This window comes from Ipomoea triloba, chromosome 4, assembly GCF_003576645.1.
Source record: "Ipomoea triloba cultivar NCNSP0323 chromosome 4, ASM357664v1".
Taxonomy (NCBI): domain Eukaryota; kingdom Viridiplantae; phylum Streptophyta; class Magnoliopsida; order Solanales; family Convolvulaceae; genus Ipomoea; species Ipomoea triloba.
The window spans coordinates 4,699,293-4,713,472 of NC_044919.1; the positions used below are offsets into that span (position 1 = coordinate 4,699,293).

At 37.1% G+C, this 14,180-nt stretch overlaps 1 protein-coding gene across 1 annotated transcript; it reads left to right on the forward strand.

The window, feature by feature from the left end:
* The first annotated feature begins 498 nt into the window (after positions 1 to 498).
* On the forward strand, positions 499 to 4,812 carry LOC116017220 (probable metal-nicotianamine transporter YSL7). The gene is made up of 7 exons (XM_031257761.1): positions 499 to 900; positions 1,112 to 1,275; positions 1,377 to 1,474; positions 1,561 to 1,695; positions 2,360 to 2,546; positions 2,641 to 3,173; positions 4,089 to 4,812. The coding sequence occupies exons 1-7, from the start codon at positions 534 to 536 to the stop codon at positions 4,669 to 4,671; spliced, it is 2,067 nt and encodes a 688-aa protein (XP_031113621.1). The 5' UTR covers positions 499 to 533; the 3' UTR covers positions 4,672 to 4,812.
* Positions 4,813 to 14,180: the final 9,368 nt, after the last annotated feature.

The window sequence follows — 14,180 nt, forward strand, 5'->3', positions numbered from 1 at the left end:
ACATTTTCAAATTTAACTATAGTTCTCAAATGTATAAAAGGAGACTGATGCATCACCGTGCTCTATGAATACCTTAGCTTCTATAAATATAAACAGATTTCAATTCGATCTATACAGTTGGGCACTGTAATCTAGGAATACTAGTGAACAAACGACAACGATTTCGATGTCGTCAAAGAAACCAGGGTCCAAGTCATTTTCACAGACAACTCACCGTACGAACTCGAACGTCTAATAATACTATTTTTACTACAAATCCGTCTTACATTCCACGAATCCTGCCCAGGAATCATTTTCAGATTCATTGGCTTTATCATCATTAGCTTCTTCGATAATGGCAGAGCAAGAAATTAAACAATGGCAATATATAAATGCAACAACATAATAAATACATAATATACTACCTCAGCTCGATAGATCAATTAAGAGTTAAGACTATATTGTGTTGAGTTAATTTTCATAGATCAGCTCCGAGCTGAAAAATGGAGAGTTCTACGAATGGTGATAGGGTTGAAAACGGGTCGGCAGATCTGATGATAAGGAAGGAGGAATTAAAAGATGAAGGTTTTGGTGAGAAGAAAGAAGTGGGAGTAGTGGAGTCTGTTGAGATGATCTTCAAGGACAAGGAAGTTCCGCCATGGCAAAACCAGTTGACAGTCAGAGCTTTTGTGGTGAGCCTGGGATTGGGGGTGTTGTTCACGGTGATTGTGATGAAGTTCAACCTCACCACCGGAATCATTCCTTCGCTTAACGTGTCGGCCGGGCTGCTGGGGTTCTTCTTTGTGAAGACGTGGACGGCGTTCTTGGAGAGAACTGGGATGCTGAAACAGCCGTTTACCAGGCAGGAGAATACTGTTATTCAGACCTGTGTTGTTGCCACCTCTGGTATCGCTTTTAGTGGTATGAACCTTCTCTTAATCCTAGAATAAAAAAAAATAGAATAGACAAGGAACATACTTATTTTAGTGTTTGATTGGGAATAAAAAGAATGAAATAGGTCTATTTTCAGAATTGTCAGTTCATTCCAGGCCTAATCCGTGAATTAAACGTGTTGTTGTTAGAGTGTTAAATTTATCTTTTTTAGTGTTGGTTTGACTGGATAGTGTTGTAGGGGGTTTCGGGTCATATCTCTTTGGCATGAGTGAATCAGTTGCCAAACAGTCATCAGAAGCATTGGATGCTCAGAACATCAAAAACCCACACTTGGGATGGATGATTGGGTTTCTGTTCATCGTTAGTTTTCTTGGCCTGTTTTCTGTGGTGCCTCTTCGCAAGGTAATGAGTTTATTTCAATTCTCCAATTTTTTGGGTTTGTGTTACTAAAGGCACCCTATAGATTTTAACCCTCTGTGGTGTATATATCAATGGCTCTGCAGATAATGGTTATAGACTTCAAATTGATATATCCAAGTGGCACTGCAACTGCTCACCTTATAAACAGTTTTCATACTCCTCAAGGAGCAAAGCTAGCCAAGTAAGGCCCTTTACACCCTCTCCTTTGATGTTACATATCTCTGATCTGTTGTTGATAAATTCTGGGAATACAAATTTCTGAACCAGGAAACAGGTTAGAGCATTGGGCAAGTTCTTCTCCTTCAGCTTTTTGTGGGGTTTCTTCCAGTGGTTCTTTACTGCAGGAGAGGATTGTGGATTCGATTCCTTCCCAACTTTCGGCCTCAAAGCTTATGCAAACAGGTACAACTTTTTTCTAAATAACCAAAAAAACCAGACTGAGAGTGTACATTGCGTAAACCACCTCAGTGATCTAGCAAGCATAGGATAAAAAAGAGGTAAATCAATTTAGGTTATCCATAGTTGATCGCTCAAATCAAGACTAACGGAGTCAAATTTGAAACTCTCGATAGTTATCAAGTCAACAACCTCACCAACTTAGGTTGTTCCTATGGTTGAAAAAATAGCTAGAGACCCATCCGACGTCGGGGCGCCTAGATGGCGATTAATCGACGCATAGGTGTTCGGGTTTTTTTTTTAGTTTTAACTTTTTAAAAATTTTGTTTCAATTCTTTAATTTTTTAAAAACTAATAATTATAAACTATTTAATAGTTAACATTAAAATATTAATTATTAATCGAGTTTGAACAATTTAAGATTATTTCGCTCAAAACAATATCGTTTTGAGTAAAGGTTTTTGTTTTTTTTTAAACAAAAAAAAAAAAAAACTAATCAATCAACTATGCGGCATAGTCGTGCCTAGCTGGTCAGCACCTAAGTCGCCCATCCGTGCCTATTGCATAGGGGGTTTTTTACAACACTAGTTGTTACTAACAGGTGCAGCTTTGAACTGTTGAAGGAGGGAAGCACCAAACAGTACTTAATTTGTGCTCATCTTCATTTCAGGTTTTACTTTGATTTCTCAGCAACATATGTTGGTGTGGGAATGATTTGCCCATATATAATCAACATCTCGGTGTTACTTGGAGCAATTCTTTCTTGGGGTATAATGTGGCCTCTTATCCAGAACAGAAAAGGTGATTGGTATACTGAACCTAGCAACACCAGCCTCCATGGCATCCAAGGTTACAGGGTATATATATATCTTCCAATCCCTTTTGCCTTTAACCTTCACAAGATTTCAGGTTTTATGTGTTTTATTAGGGTTAAGATTTCTTTAAACCCAGGTTTTCATCGCAATATCAATGATTCTCGGAGATGGACTTTACAATTTCTTCAAAGTTCTGAGCAGAACGCTGATTGCCTTGTCTGCTCAACTCAAGAACAAGGGCCCCGGCGGCGTAATCCCAGTCACCAACAGCCCTTCCTCCGGCGACCCAGACGCGGCTCCCTCGTTCGACGATCAGCGCAGAACTCAGGTTTTCCTCAAGGACCAAATCCCGACCTGGCTCGCGTTTGGCGGCTACGTCGCAATCGCCGCGGTTTCCGCTGCAACTCTGCCTAAGCTATTTCCGCAGCTGAAATGGTACTATATTTTGGTCATTTACATCGTCGCGCCGGCGCTTGCGTTCTGTAACGCCTACGGCTGCGGGCTGACCGACTGGTCCCTGGCCTCCACTTACGGGAAACTGGCGATTTTCACGATCGGGGCGTGGGCGGGTAAGTCGCACGGCGGGGTTTTGGCAGGATTAGCGGCCTGCGGGGTTATGATGAACATCGTTTCGACAGCTTCCGACTTGATGCAAGATTTCAAGACCGGGTACTGTAAGAATTTTCCATTATATAATATAGTACTCTATTTTAGTCTCACGAGTATTACTAAAATGACAGTTTTGGTCAACATGTTTAATTTTTACCAATTTTTATCTACAATTATTGTTTAAATATCAATTTTCATGTACGACTATTGTTTTAGTGCCAAAATTCATCGTATCAATCACCCATCTGTTTAAAACGTGCCGAAATCTAAAATTTTTAAGGATATTTTTATCATTTTCAAATTAAGATCACAATTTGAGCATAATAAAATGATTTAAACCTTAAGATCGATCACAATTCACAATTCTTCTCCTCAAAATAAGGTAAGATAAGGATGAGAACTGCGAATTGTGATCAATTTTAAGACTTAAATTCATTTATTCATGCTTAAATTGAGATATTAAGTTGAGAATGACAAAAATACCCTTAAAATTTTAGATTTCGACACGTTTTAAACGGATTAATGACTGGTGCGATGAATTTTGACACTAAAATAATAGTCGTGGATGAAAATCGATACTAAAATAATAGTCGTGGTTAAACGTTGATAGAAATAAAACATGTGGACTAAAACTGTCATTTTGCTAATACTCATGAGACCAAAATTGGTATTTGTTTTATTAATTAAGTTATTTTGGTACAAGTATATGACTAAATTAATAAGTGATTTAGTCAAATAAAATACTTAGATATTCAATTTTATTTGTCTATAAATTCATGATGAATATAGCCATTCCCGATCGATTTTAACTCATTATCAATTTTAGGATGACATTATATAATATAGAGGAAAGAAGTGATAGATAAAATCACTAATGTTTTTGTGCAAACTATACCAAAAGCAACATGTATGGCTCTACTAAGAGGTTGTCTCCTCATGATTTAAGTTTTATGTTACTGTATTTATATCTAACAGGTACATGACACTGGCGTCACCGCGGTCAATGTTCGTAAGCCAAGTGATCGGAACCGCGATGGGCTGCGTGCTCGCGCCGTCCGTCTTCTGGCTATTTTACAACGCCTTCCCCAACCTGGGCGACCCGGACTCGCAATACCCGGCGCCGTTCGCCTTGGCGTACAGGAACATGGCCATCTTGGGCGTGGACGGCTTCTCTTCGCTCCCCAAATACTGCCTCCTCCTCTGCTGCATCTTCTTCTTCGGCGCCATGGCCATCAACGCCGTCAAGGATTTCATGCCGACCAAGTGGTCGCGCTTCATCCCTCTCCCCATGGCAATGGCGATCCCGTTCTACATCGGCTCTTATTTCGCCATCGACATGTGCCTTGGAAGCTTGATACTTTTCGTGTGGGAGATAACGGATAAGGCTAAAGCTGCGGCGTTTGCTCCCGCGGTGGCTTCTGGGTTGATCTGTGGGGATGGGCTTTGGTCGGTTCCTAGCTCGATTTTAGCGTTGGCGGGGGTGAAACCGCCGATTTGTATGAAGTTTTTGTCGAGGGGAACGAATAGCGACGTTGACAAGTTTTTAGGTGGCAGATAATTAATTCATCATCGGTCTATAAATAAAAGTTTGTGTTTTAGTTTAATTTCCAAATGTAAGTAAACAATATGTGTGTCATCTGATCTGCCTCGTGTCTAGTGATGCTTCGCTTATGTATTCATCAATTGTTTCTTCATGGAAACTTCATATCTCAGCTCATATCTTCATGTGTGATGTATATTAATGAAAGTTTCTCATTATTTATTTCATAACTATTGTTACTCGATCGACACTTACTTCTATGACGTATTAAAACTAAATGTAATTATCCATAAAAGAGTGACCGAGTGAATGCAATATAATTTACATCAGGGTATTACACATTAATTAGCAAAGTTTATCTCGGTTGTCGTTGTTGTCCTCGTCCTAAAAAATCTAAATATAATTGATTTTTATTTTTACTATTTACGTCTCTAAAATATTCTTTCAATTTTAAAAGTGAATTCTAAGTGACAATTGATTCGTGAAATCCATTGGTAATGGAATGTCAATCCACAAAATATACATATATTTCTCTGTTTGGTTCAATTTTTACAGCAACAAATAAATTGAATTTCACGAAATAATATATTCGTTTTTCCTTTGCTAGGGGAATAGCCATTTCCAAAGCCCACATTGATATGAGCTATTCCTAATATATTAGGAACGACTGGTATGCCATGGACCCCTGGGTCAAAATACACAATTTATATATTGATTGTTCACAATTTACATGCTGAATATATGTTCACGATTTACATGCTGAATATATGTTCACAATTTAAATTATAAATATTCAGTATGTAAATTGTGAACATTTAATATATAAAATTGTGAATATTTATTATGTAAATTGTGAATATTCATTATGTAAATTGTGAACGTTTAACATATAAAAATTGTGAACATTTAATATGTAAATTATGTATTTTTAAACCCGGGTCCACAAAATAATTTGCCCTATTAGGAATAGTTTTTTATTTTATTTTATTTAATTTACTATTATAAATCTAAAAATACTCTTATCAATTCATATCAGTACATATATAGGCCTCCCAGTTGGCTTCTCGTCATCACTAAGGTACATAACATGTTTATATGTTTCATCTTCCTTTCATTTTTATTTTTATATGTGTGAGTATATAGTTTATGCTTTTTTCTTTATTCCAGTTCCATACGTTCATATATAGCTATCAAGGCGGGACAGGCTTTGAGGCCTTACCCGATACTTAATGAGTCCATAGTTGGCTCGCTCATCCTTTTATTTTTTTTTATTTTTTTTAATTGTTATTAGTTAAATATATTTTAACTTTTTATGTCTCTAATTTAAAATTTTTAAAATATTAAACTATATATATTGGTGCACTAGCCCATGGTATGTGTGAGTGATATTTTGATTATTTAATGATATTTATTTTCTATTCATCGGTCCAACCAAACACAATAATATGATTTCCTTATAATTCAATATTTTTTTCTCCTTGTGAACCAAACAATAGGATAATATTCATATTCTATTCTGGTTTAAATTTATTTTATTCTTTTATTTTTATTTTTTTTAACCAAACGGCACATTAATGCCATATAATCATAATTACGATTCGCAAATATTTTTTAATTATAAATCCTTGCAATTTTAGTGCAGTTTTAAAATATAATAGGGTGGTAGTGGTGCTTAGCTTTTATTAAAAAAAGTATATATTAAACCAAACACCAAAAAGAATCATAGGAAACTCTCCATAGTAATACAATTATGATTAGAAAGGCTAATTAAAGTATTAGTATTTACAAGACGACTAATAATATAGGAGTCATATACACTCAAGGTTGCAAAAATCGCACCTAGACGGTCTATGCAGCGGTCCCGTCTCACCCCTCCCTCCAATTTTTTTTCACTGGAAAGAGGAAAACAGACGACGACGAGAGATACGAAAGTGGTCGCTGGACGGTCGAGAGGCGATGTCTCTAGCTGTACTACAGGCAACAGGAGGCCATGGATTTCAGATCTAGAGCTTTGGAGGTCAAAGCGATGGATGACGTCGGTCAGATCTGGAGCCTTGAAGGTCGTTGGCCACGGATTTCATATCTGGAGCTTTGGAGGTCAAAGCGCGCCGGCCAGATCTGGAGCCTTAGAAGTCGCTGGCCATGGATTTTAGATATGGAGCTTTGGAGGTCAAAGCGATGGATGGCGCCAGTAAGATCTATAGCCTTGGAGGTCGTCGGTCTGGAGGCTGGCGGTTGGCGATGGATTTCAGATGGCGATGATGTCTTCCATGCTTCTATGGAGGAAGGTTGGAGGCGTCTTTCAGCTGTGATGGTAATTAAAATAAATAAATAAGATGCCTAGCGATTTTTTCAACCTTTTATACACTAAGTAAATATGTCAAAAGAAAAAGAATGTTTACTTACTCATCAACAAAGAAGGTTGCCCTCTCTAACATAGCATCAATCTCACTTTGCATCCTTAGTACTTTGTATATATTTAATTAATAAATATAAACTCGTTAGCCGAATGACTATTGTAGTGTAACTTTTGATAACATATTTTAAAAATTATGCAGAGATCTAAAGTTGTGAGAGCCAAAGATCATGTAATCTATATTGAAATACATATGTATGTATTAAAACAAAAATGATTTGTTAGAAAAAAAACCCATCGAAATATATTAAAAATGTACATAGATTTTCAATGAAAAATAAATTAAGTAAAATGTTAAACTATCAAAAGTGGGTTGTTATGTTCTTTATTAATTATGTTGTAGATCATGAGAAGCATTGAGGCTGTTAGGAAACCAGAGAGTATGTGCCTCAAGTCGTATGCCATATTTCTATGGTCGCTCCCTTGGCTTATTATTCACATTTTCTTCTTATTTTTGTACTTCCTATCTTGCTCCATGTGTATTTTTAATGTCCACATATTTTAAGTTGTTAATAAGTTTTATTTAATTTGTTTGCAAGTTTAGATGTGGTCGCGTGCAATGTATGAGCACCTACTGGGCGCATGCGTTTCTTCTTCTTTCTATCTTTCTCTATTTGCTCCTTTTTTACGTATTTTAAGTTGTCAGGTTTAATGTATTATGTCCACCACTTTTGATGTGCCCAACAAGCACATGTAAATAAGATAGCAATATGAGTATATTGTAAGCATGTGCTCAATAAGCGCGTGCAATGCACGCGCACCCAATGGGCACATGCGTACAATACATTTATATTGTTAACTTTTTTTTTCTTTTTTTTTTTTAGTTTAGTCTTTAATTTACAACTATGTGAATCCTTCAATGTATCCACATGTTTGGACACAAGTAGAGGTGTGAAGCAAACATGTTAGCCCAGTGTCCAGTCCATTTACTCATTTGTGTTGGTCCAACCTAGGGGTGTAAACGAGTCGAGCCACTCGCGAGCCGCTCGCGAGCTACTCGGTCAAAGCTCGGCTCGAACTCGGTCAACTTCGAGCTCGAGCCGAGCTCGAGCCGGCTCGTTAAATAATCGAGTCGAGCTCGAGCCTAAATATTTTAGGCTCGTGGCTCGTCGAGCTGCTCGCGAGCCACACATATTTTTATATAATAATAATAATAATAATAATAATAATAATAAAAAAGAGTAAAGACATAGGTACAGTTAACCCTAAATCAAAAGCTTAAGCTTAAGCCGCCACTCACCATCAGCATACCTCTCCTCTCACCTCTCACCTCTCAAGTCTCACCTCTCCAGTTCCGGTCTCCACCTCCATTCCTCCCACTTCCCGTTTATCCCTCACGGCAGCAGACGACGCGATAGAACGGCAGCAGACGAAGCAGCAGCACGAGCCACCTCTCGCTTCCGTCGCTGATGCAGCCGAGATCGACCAGCCTTTGGCCGCCGCCGCAGCAGAGATCGACCGGCCTCTCGCCCACTGCCGTTTCCCGCAGCTGCAACAGGTTACATTCTTGTATTCTTGGAACAGAAATATACTACTGTTTTTTTATAGAAGAAATATACTGTTTTTTTTTTTTTTTGGATAGAAGAAATATACTACTGTTTTTTTTTATAGAAGAAATATACTACTGTTTTTTTATAGAAGAAATATACTGTTGTGTTTGTTTTTGGATAAAAGAAATATACTACTGTTTTTTTTTTTGGGAGAAAAATATACTACTGTTAACTGTTAAGTGCTGCTATCTTGCATTCTTGGAACATAAATTGATTAGTGTTTGGAAACATAAATATACTACTTTAATTACATATTTACATTTAATTCAAATATTCAATTAAATTTAAACATTAATACTTTATTATTGACTAGGTTTGCTTTGGTTCATAAACCTTGAGATGAGTACATCTAAATTATGGTCAAATTCAGAGTCTTGAGATTCAGTAGCCAATTTACATTCTTGTGCTTGCTGCTTTGTAGTAATTACTAATTAGTGTTTGGACTTTGGCTTATGTTTTGGTGTTGTGAACTTAATTAGTTTTATTATTATTTTCAGTAGTCATGTCCACTGAAAATTCATCTATTCCTCAAAATACATACACCTCAAGTAATGCAGTTGGTGAAAATATTGAAACAAATATTGAGGTGAATGAACAAGCTGGAGCATTTGAAAAAATAGGATTACATTCCAATGACCATGATACACAACAAAATGAAGAAACAGTTAGCCAACAAGATTTTCAAACAAACAAGAGAAAAAAGACATCATGTGTGTGGGATGATTTTACAGTTATTGAGCCAGATGGAATAAAGAAGGCAAAATGTAACCATTGTCATCAACAATTCACATTAACTAAATCGGGCACCACAAGTAGCTTGAAGAGGCATCAAGCTAAATGTGTTACAAGAAAGACAAATTTGAAGGTAACTACATAAATTTTCTTTAGCTTAAATTTTCTATGCATCAATAATAGTAATTGTATTATTGATTTTGTAGATGATTGATCAACAAATGAAGTTAAATTTTTTGCCAAGTGAGGGAGTTTCATCTTCCATTCCTCCATTACATCCTGGAAAGTTTGACATGGAATTAATGAGGGAGTCTGCTACTCATTGGATCATGATGCATGAACATCCATTTACCATTTTAGAAGAAGTGGGATTCAACATTATGATGAAACGAGGTATGCCCGAGTGGAAAAAAATTAATAGAAACACAAGCAAGGCAGATTGTTTGAAAGTTTATGAGCTTGAAAAGAAGAAGTTGAAGAACAGTCTTGAATGCATTAGTAAAGTAAGTTTGACAACAGATTGTTGGAAATCAAAAAATCAAAAGATTGAGTACATGGTTGTCACTGGCCATTGGATTGATTCTTCGTGGAGATTGCAAAAGAGAGTTTTAAGCTTCATCAACATTCCACCACCGAGGGGAGGTCTTCAGATTTCTGATGCCATATTCAAATGCATGAAAGAGTGGGGCATTGAAAAGAAAGTTTTTACAATTACAGTTGATAATGCTTCAAGTAATGATTCTGCTATTCGGTATATGAAGGATACACTCCAAAGATCAAGAAGTTTGGTATGTGGAGGACGTTTATTTCATGTTCGTTGTTGTGCGCACATTTTGAACTTGTGTGTACAAGATGGATTATGCAGTTTGGAATTGTCAGCTTGTATGGACTATTGAGTACTTTGAACTATGCAGTTTGGACTTATGATGTATTATTAGTAATGTATGAGTACAAAAATTATTATTATTATTTGATGCATCATGCATGTAGTTAATTAAGTCAAATTCGAGCTCCAACACGAGCTCGAACTCGATCCATGACGAGTCGATATTCGGCTCGAGCTCGAGCTCGAGTTCGAACAGTCGAGCCAATCGAGCCGAGCTCGAGCTGCTCGAAAATAAGACGAGCCGAGCTCGAGCTTCATTTTTTGAGCTCGATCGAACTCGAGCCGAGCTCGAGCTCTCATGTTTCGAGTCAAGCTCGAACTCGAGCACCTCTAAGTTCGGGCTCGGCTCGGCTCGTTTACACCCCTAGTCCAACCTAGTCCATTAGCTACAATGGGCAGACTAGGGCTAGCCCGTTTAATACTATAGACATGGATGTACTTTAATTTTTGTCGCATAGACCAGTTTATCCGGGTTTGACATGTTGACCCCTACAAATGACATACATACTCAATAGTTGTTAAATCAACAACTTGACTCGTTCCCAACTCATAACTTCATGTGTGATGTGTGATGTATATTAATGAAAGTTTCTCATTTTTTATTTCATAACTGTACTATTGTTGCTTGATCATCACTTACTTCTATGGCATACTAAAACTAAATATAATTGTCCCTAAAAGAGTGACCTGAGTTGATGGAATATAATTTACCTCAGGCTATTGCACATTAATTAGTAGAGTTTATCTTGTACTAGTTGCCGTTGTTGTCCTCGTCTTAAAAAAGAAAAACTAAATATAAATATTTTTTTATACTATTTACATCTCTAAAATATTCTTTCAATTCTAAAAGTGAATTCTAAGTTACAATTGATTCGTGAAATTCATTGGCAATGGAATGTATGTCAATCCATAAAATATACATATATTCCTTTGTTTGGTTCAATTTTTACAGTAAAAAATAGATCGAATTTCACGAAGTAATCTATTCGTGCCCACATTGGTATGAGCTATTCCTAATATATTAGGAACGACAGTTATGCCATGGACCCCTAGATCAAAATACACAATTTATATATTGAATGTCATATAATCATAATTACTATAAGATAATATTCATATTCTATTCTGGTTGGAATTTATTTTATTCTTTTATTTTTATTTTCATTTTTTTAACCAAACGCCACATTAATGTCATATAATCATAATTACTATAGATCCTTGCAATTTTAGTGCAGTTTTAAAATATAATATGATGGTGGTGTTTAGCTTTTATTAAAAAAAGTATTGTACCAAACACCAAAAAGAATCATAGGAAACTCTCCATAGTAATACAATTATGATTAGAAAGGCTAATTAAAGTATTAGTATTTACAAGACGATTAAGAATGTCGGAGTCATATACACTCAAGGTTGCAAAAATCGTACCTAGGCAGTCTAGGCAGCGACCCTGTCTCCTTCCGCCCCCCCCCCCCCCCCAAAAAAAAAAANAGAAGGTAGGTAAAAGTAAAGGAGGTAAATAAGTAAATTGAGATCTATAGTCCCCAAATGCTTGTATGCTAATATTCGCAACAAGGTCAAATCCATACATATTGTTTTTGGTCCTTGATAGGTTATGGATGGGGCACACTAAGGCTTAGCCGATCGGCTGGCCCTCAGTTGTAGTACAACGTGGATGGCCTTCGAGAGAGCGGGAATTAGCAACCAATAGTTCGAATGTCTGTGGAAATATGTAATTTAATAGGAATTCGTCACCTAATGTAATTCTACTTACCTATTCCCATAGTAAAACGTTTCCTCTATAGCGGAGCAAGGAACCTAAGGAGTTAGTTTCCCTCTCAAACACCAAAGTCTTTTTGTATAAATATCACTTTCCAGGTGTGTAAAATGTATCCAAATTTTCTATAAATTGCATTCTTATAACTAAGCTATTGGTTACTTGAAAGTCATAAAATCAATAATAGGATTCGAACCTTTCACCATATGGCTACTAGTAAAGCATGTGGATGGCATAATTTATTACTTTGTTATGATGTGGATACTGATCCAATCAGCATACTTATTAGCGACCCAATAGTGTCAAGGGTGCATCATTATATTGATGCAAATTAAATCCATACATTATAGATATATGTTGAGTGTAAGGAAAACAGAGAGGGGGGAAGTGTTGGAGGGGCCAAGGGTTGTAACTGAACATACAAAATCCAGCTATTATTGCCTGTCTCCTTCTCTCGTGACAAATTTTAGCACTGTGCTTCTGCATTTGCAGTTCCACTGCTCCACACACCCCCCCCCCCCCCCCCCCCCCCCCCCCCCCCCCCCAAAAAAAAAAATTTTCGCCGGAAAGAGGAAAACAGGTGACGAGAGAGACGAAAGCGGTCGCTAGACGGTCGAGAGGCGATGTCTCTAGTTGTACTATAGGCAACGAGAGGCAATGGATTTCAGATCTGGAGCTTTGGAGGTCAAAGCGATGGATGGCGCTGGTTAGATCTGGAGCCTTGGAGGTCGTTGTCCATGGATTTCGGATCTGGAGCTTTAGAGGTCAAAGCGATAGATGGCGCCGGTCATATCTGGAGCCTTGGAGGTCGCTGGCCATGGATTTCAGATATGGAGCTTTGGAGGTCAAAGCGATGGATGGCGCCGGTCAGATATAGAGCCTTGGAAGTCGTCGGTCTGGAGGTTGGCGGTCGGCGATGGATTTTAGATGGCGATGACGTCTTCCATGCTTCTATGGATGAAGGTTGGAGGCGAGAAAACTCATTGTTAAAATTAAATGGACGGCCGACAACTGTGGAGGAAGGTTGGAGGCGTCTTTCAGCTGTGATGGTAATTAAAATAAATAAATCATATGCCTAGCGATTTTTTCAACCTTTTATACACTAACTCTAACTGTCCTAAGGTAGCGAAATTCCTTGTCGCATAAGTAGCGACCTGCACGAATGGTGTAACGACTGCCCCGCTGTCAAAAGAAAAAGATTGTTTACTCACTCATCGACAAAGAAGGTTGCCCTGTCTAACATAGCATCAATCTCACTTTGCATCCTTAGTACTTTGTATATGCTAAGGACCTTGTAGTCCAGTGACATCAAACCCTTCCCTTTATACGGGAGGTGGTGGGTTCGAGTCTCAATATTGACTCTTGTGCTTCAATAGGTTAAGAAAAGTAGTTATGAACAGATACTGCATGTAGTGTAACTTTTGATAACACATATGTATGTATTAAAACAAAAATGATTTGCCAAGGACCTTGTAGTTCAGTGGCATCAAACCCTTCCCTTTATACGGGAGGTGGTGGGTTCGAGCCTGTAGTTATGAACAGATACTAAGAAAAAAAACCCATCGAAATATATTAAAAATGTACATAGATTTTCAATGAAAAATACTGAGAAAAAAAACCCATCGAAATATATTAAAAATGTACATAGATTTTCAATGAAAAATAAATTAAGTTAAACTATCAAAAGTGTCAAAAGTGGGTTGTTATGTTTCTCTATTATGTTGTAGATCATGAGAAGCATTAAGGCTGTTAGGAAACCAGAGAGTATGTGCCTCAAGTCGTATGACATAAAGTGGGTTGTTATGTTTCTCTATTAATTATGTGCATAAAGTGGGTTGTTATGTTTCTCTATTAATTATGTTGTAGATCATGAGAGGGTTGTTATGTTTCTCTATTAATTATGTGCATAAAGTGGGTTGTTATGTTTCTCTATTAATTATGTTGTAGATCATGAGAAGCATTAAGGCTGTTAGGAAACCAGAGAGTATGTGCCTCAAGTCGTATGACATGTTTCTATGGTCTCTCCCTTGACTTTTATTATTCACGTTTTCTTCTTATTTTTGTTCTTCCTATCTCGCTCCATTTATTTTTAATTTCCACATATTTTAAGTTGTTAATAAGTTTTATTTAATTTGTTTGCAAGTTTAGATGTGGTCGCGTGCAATGTAT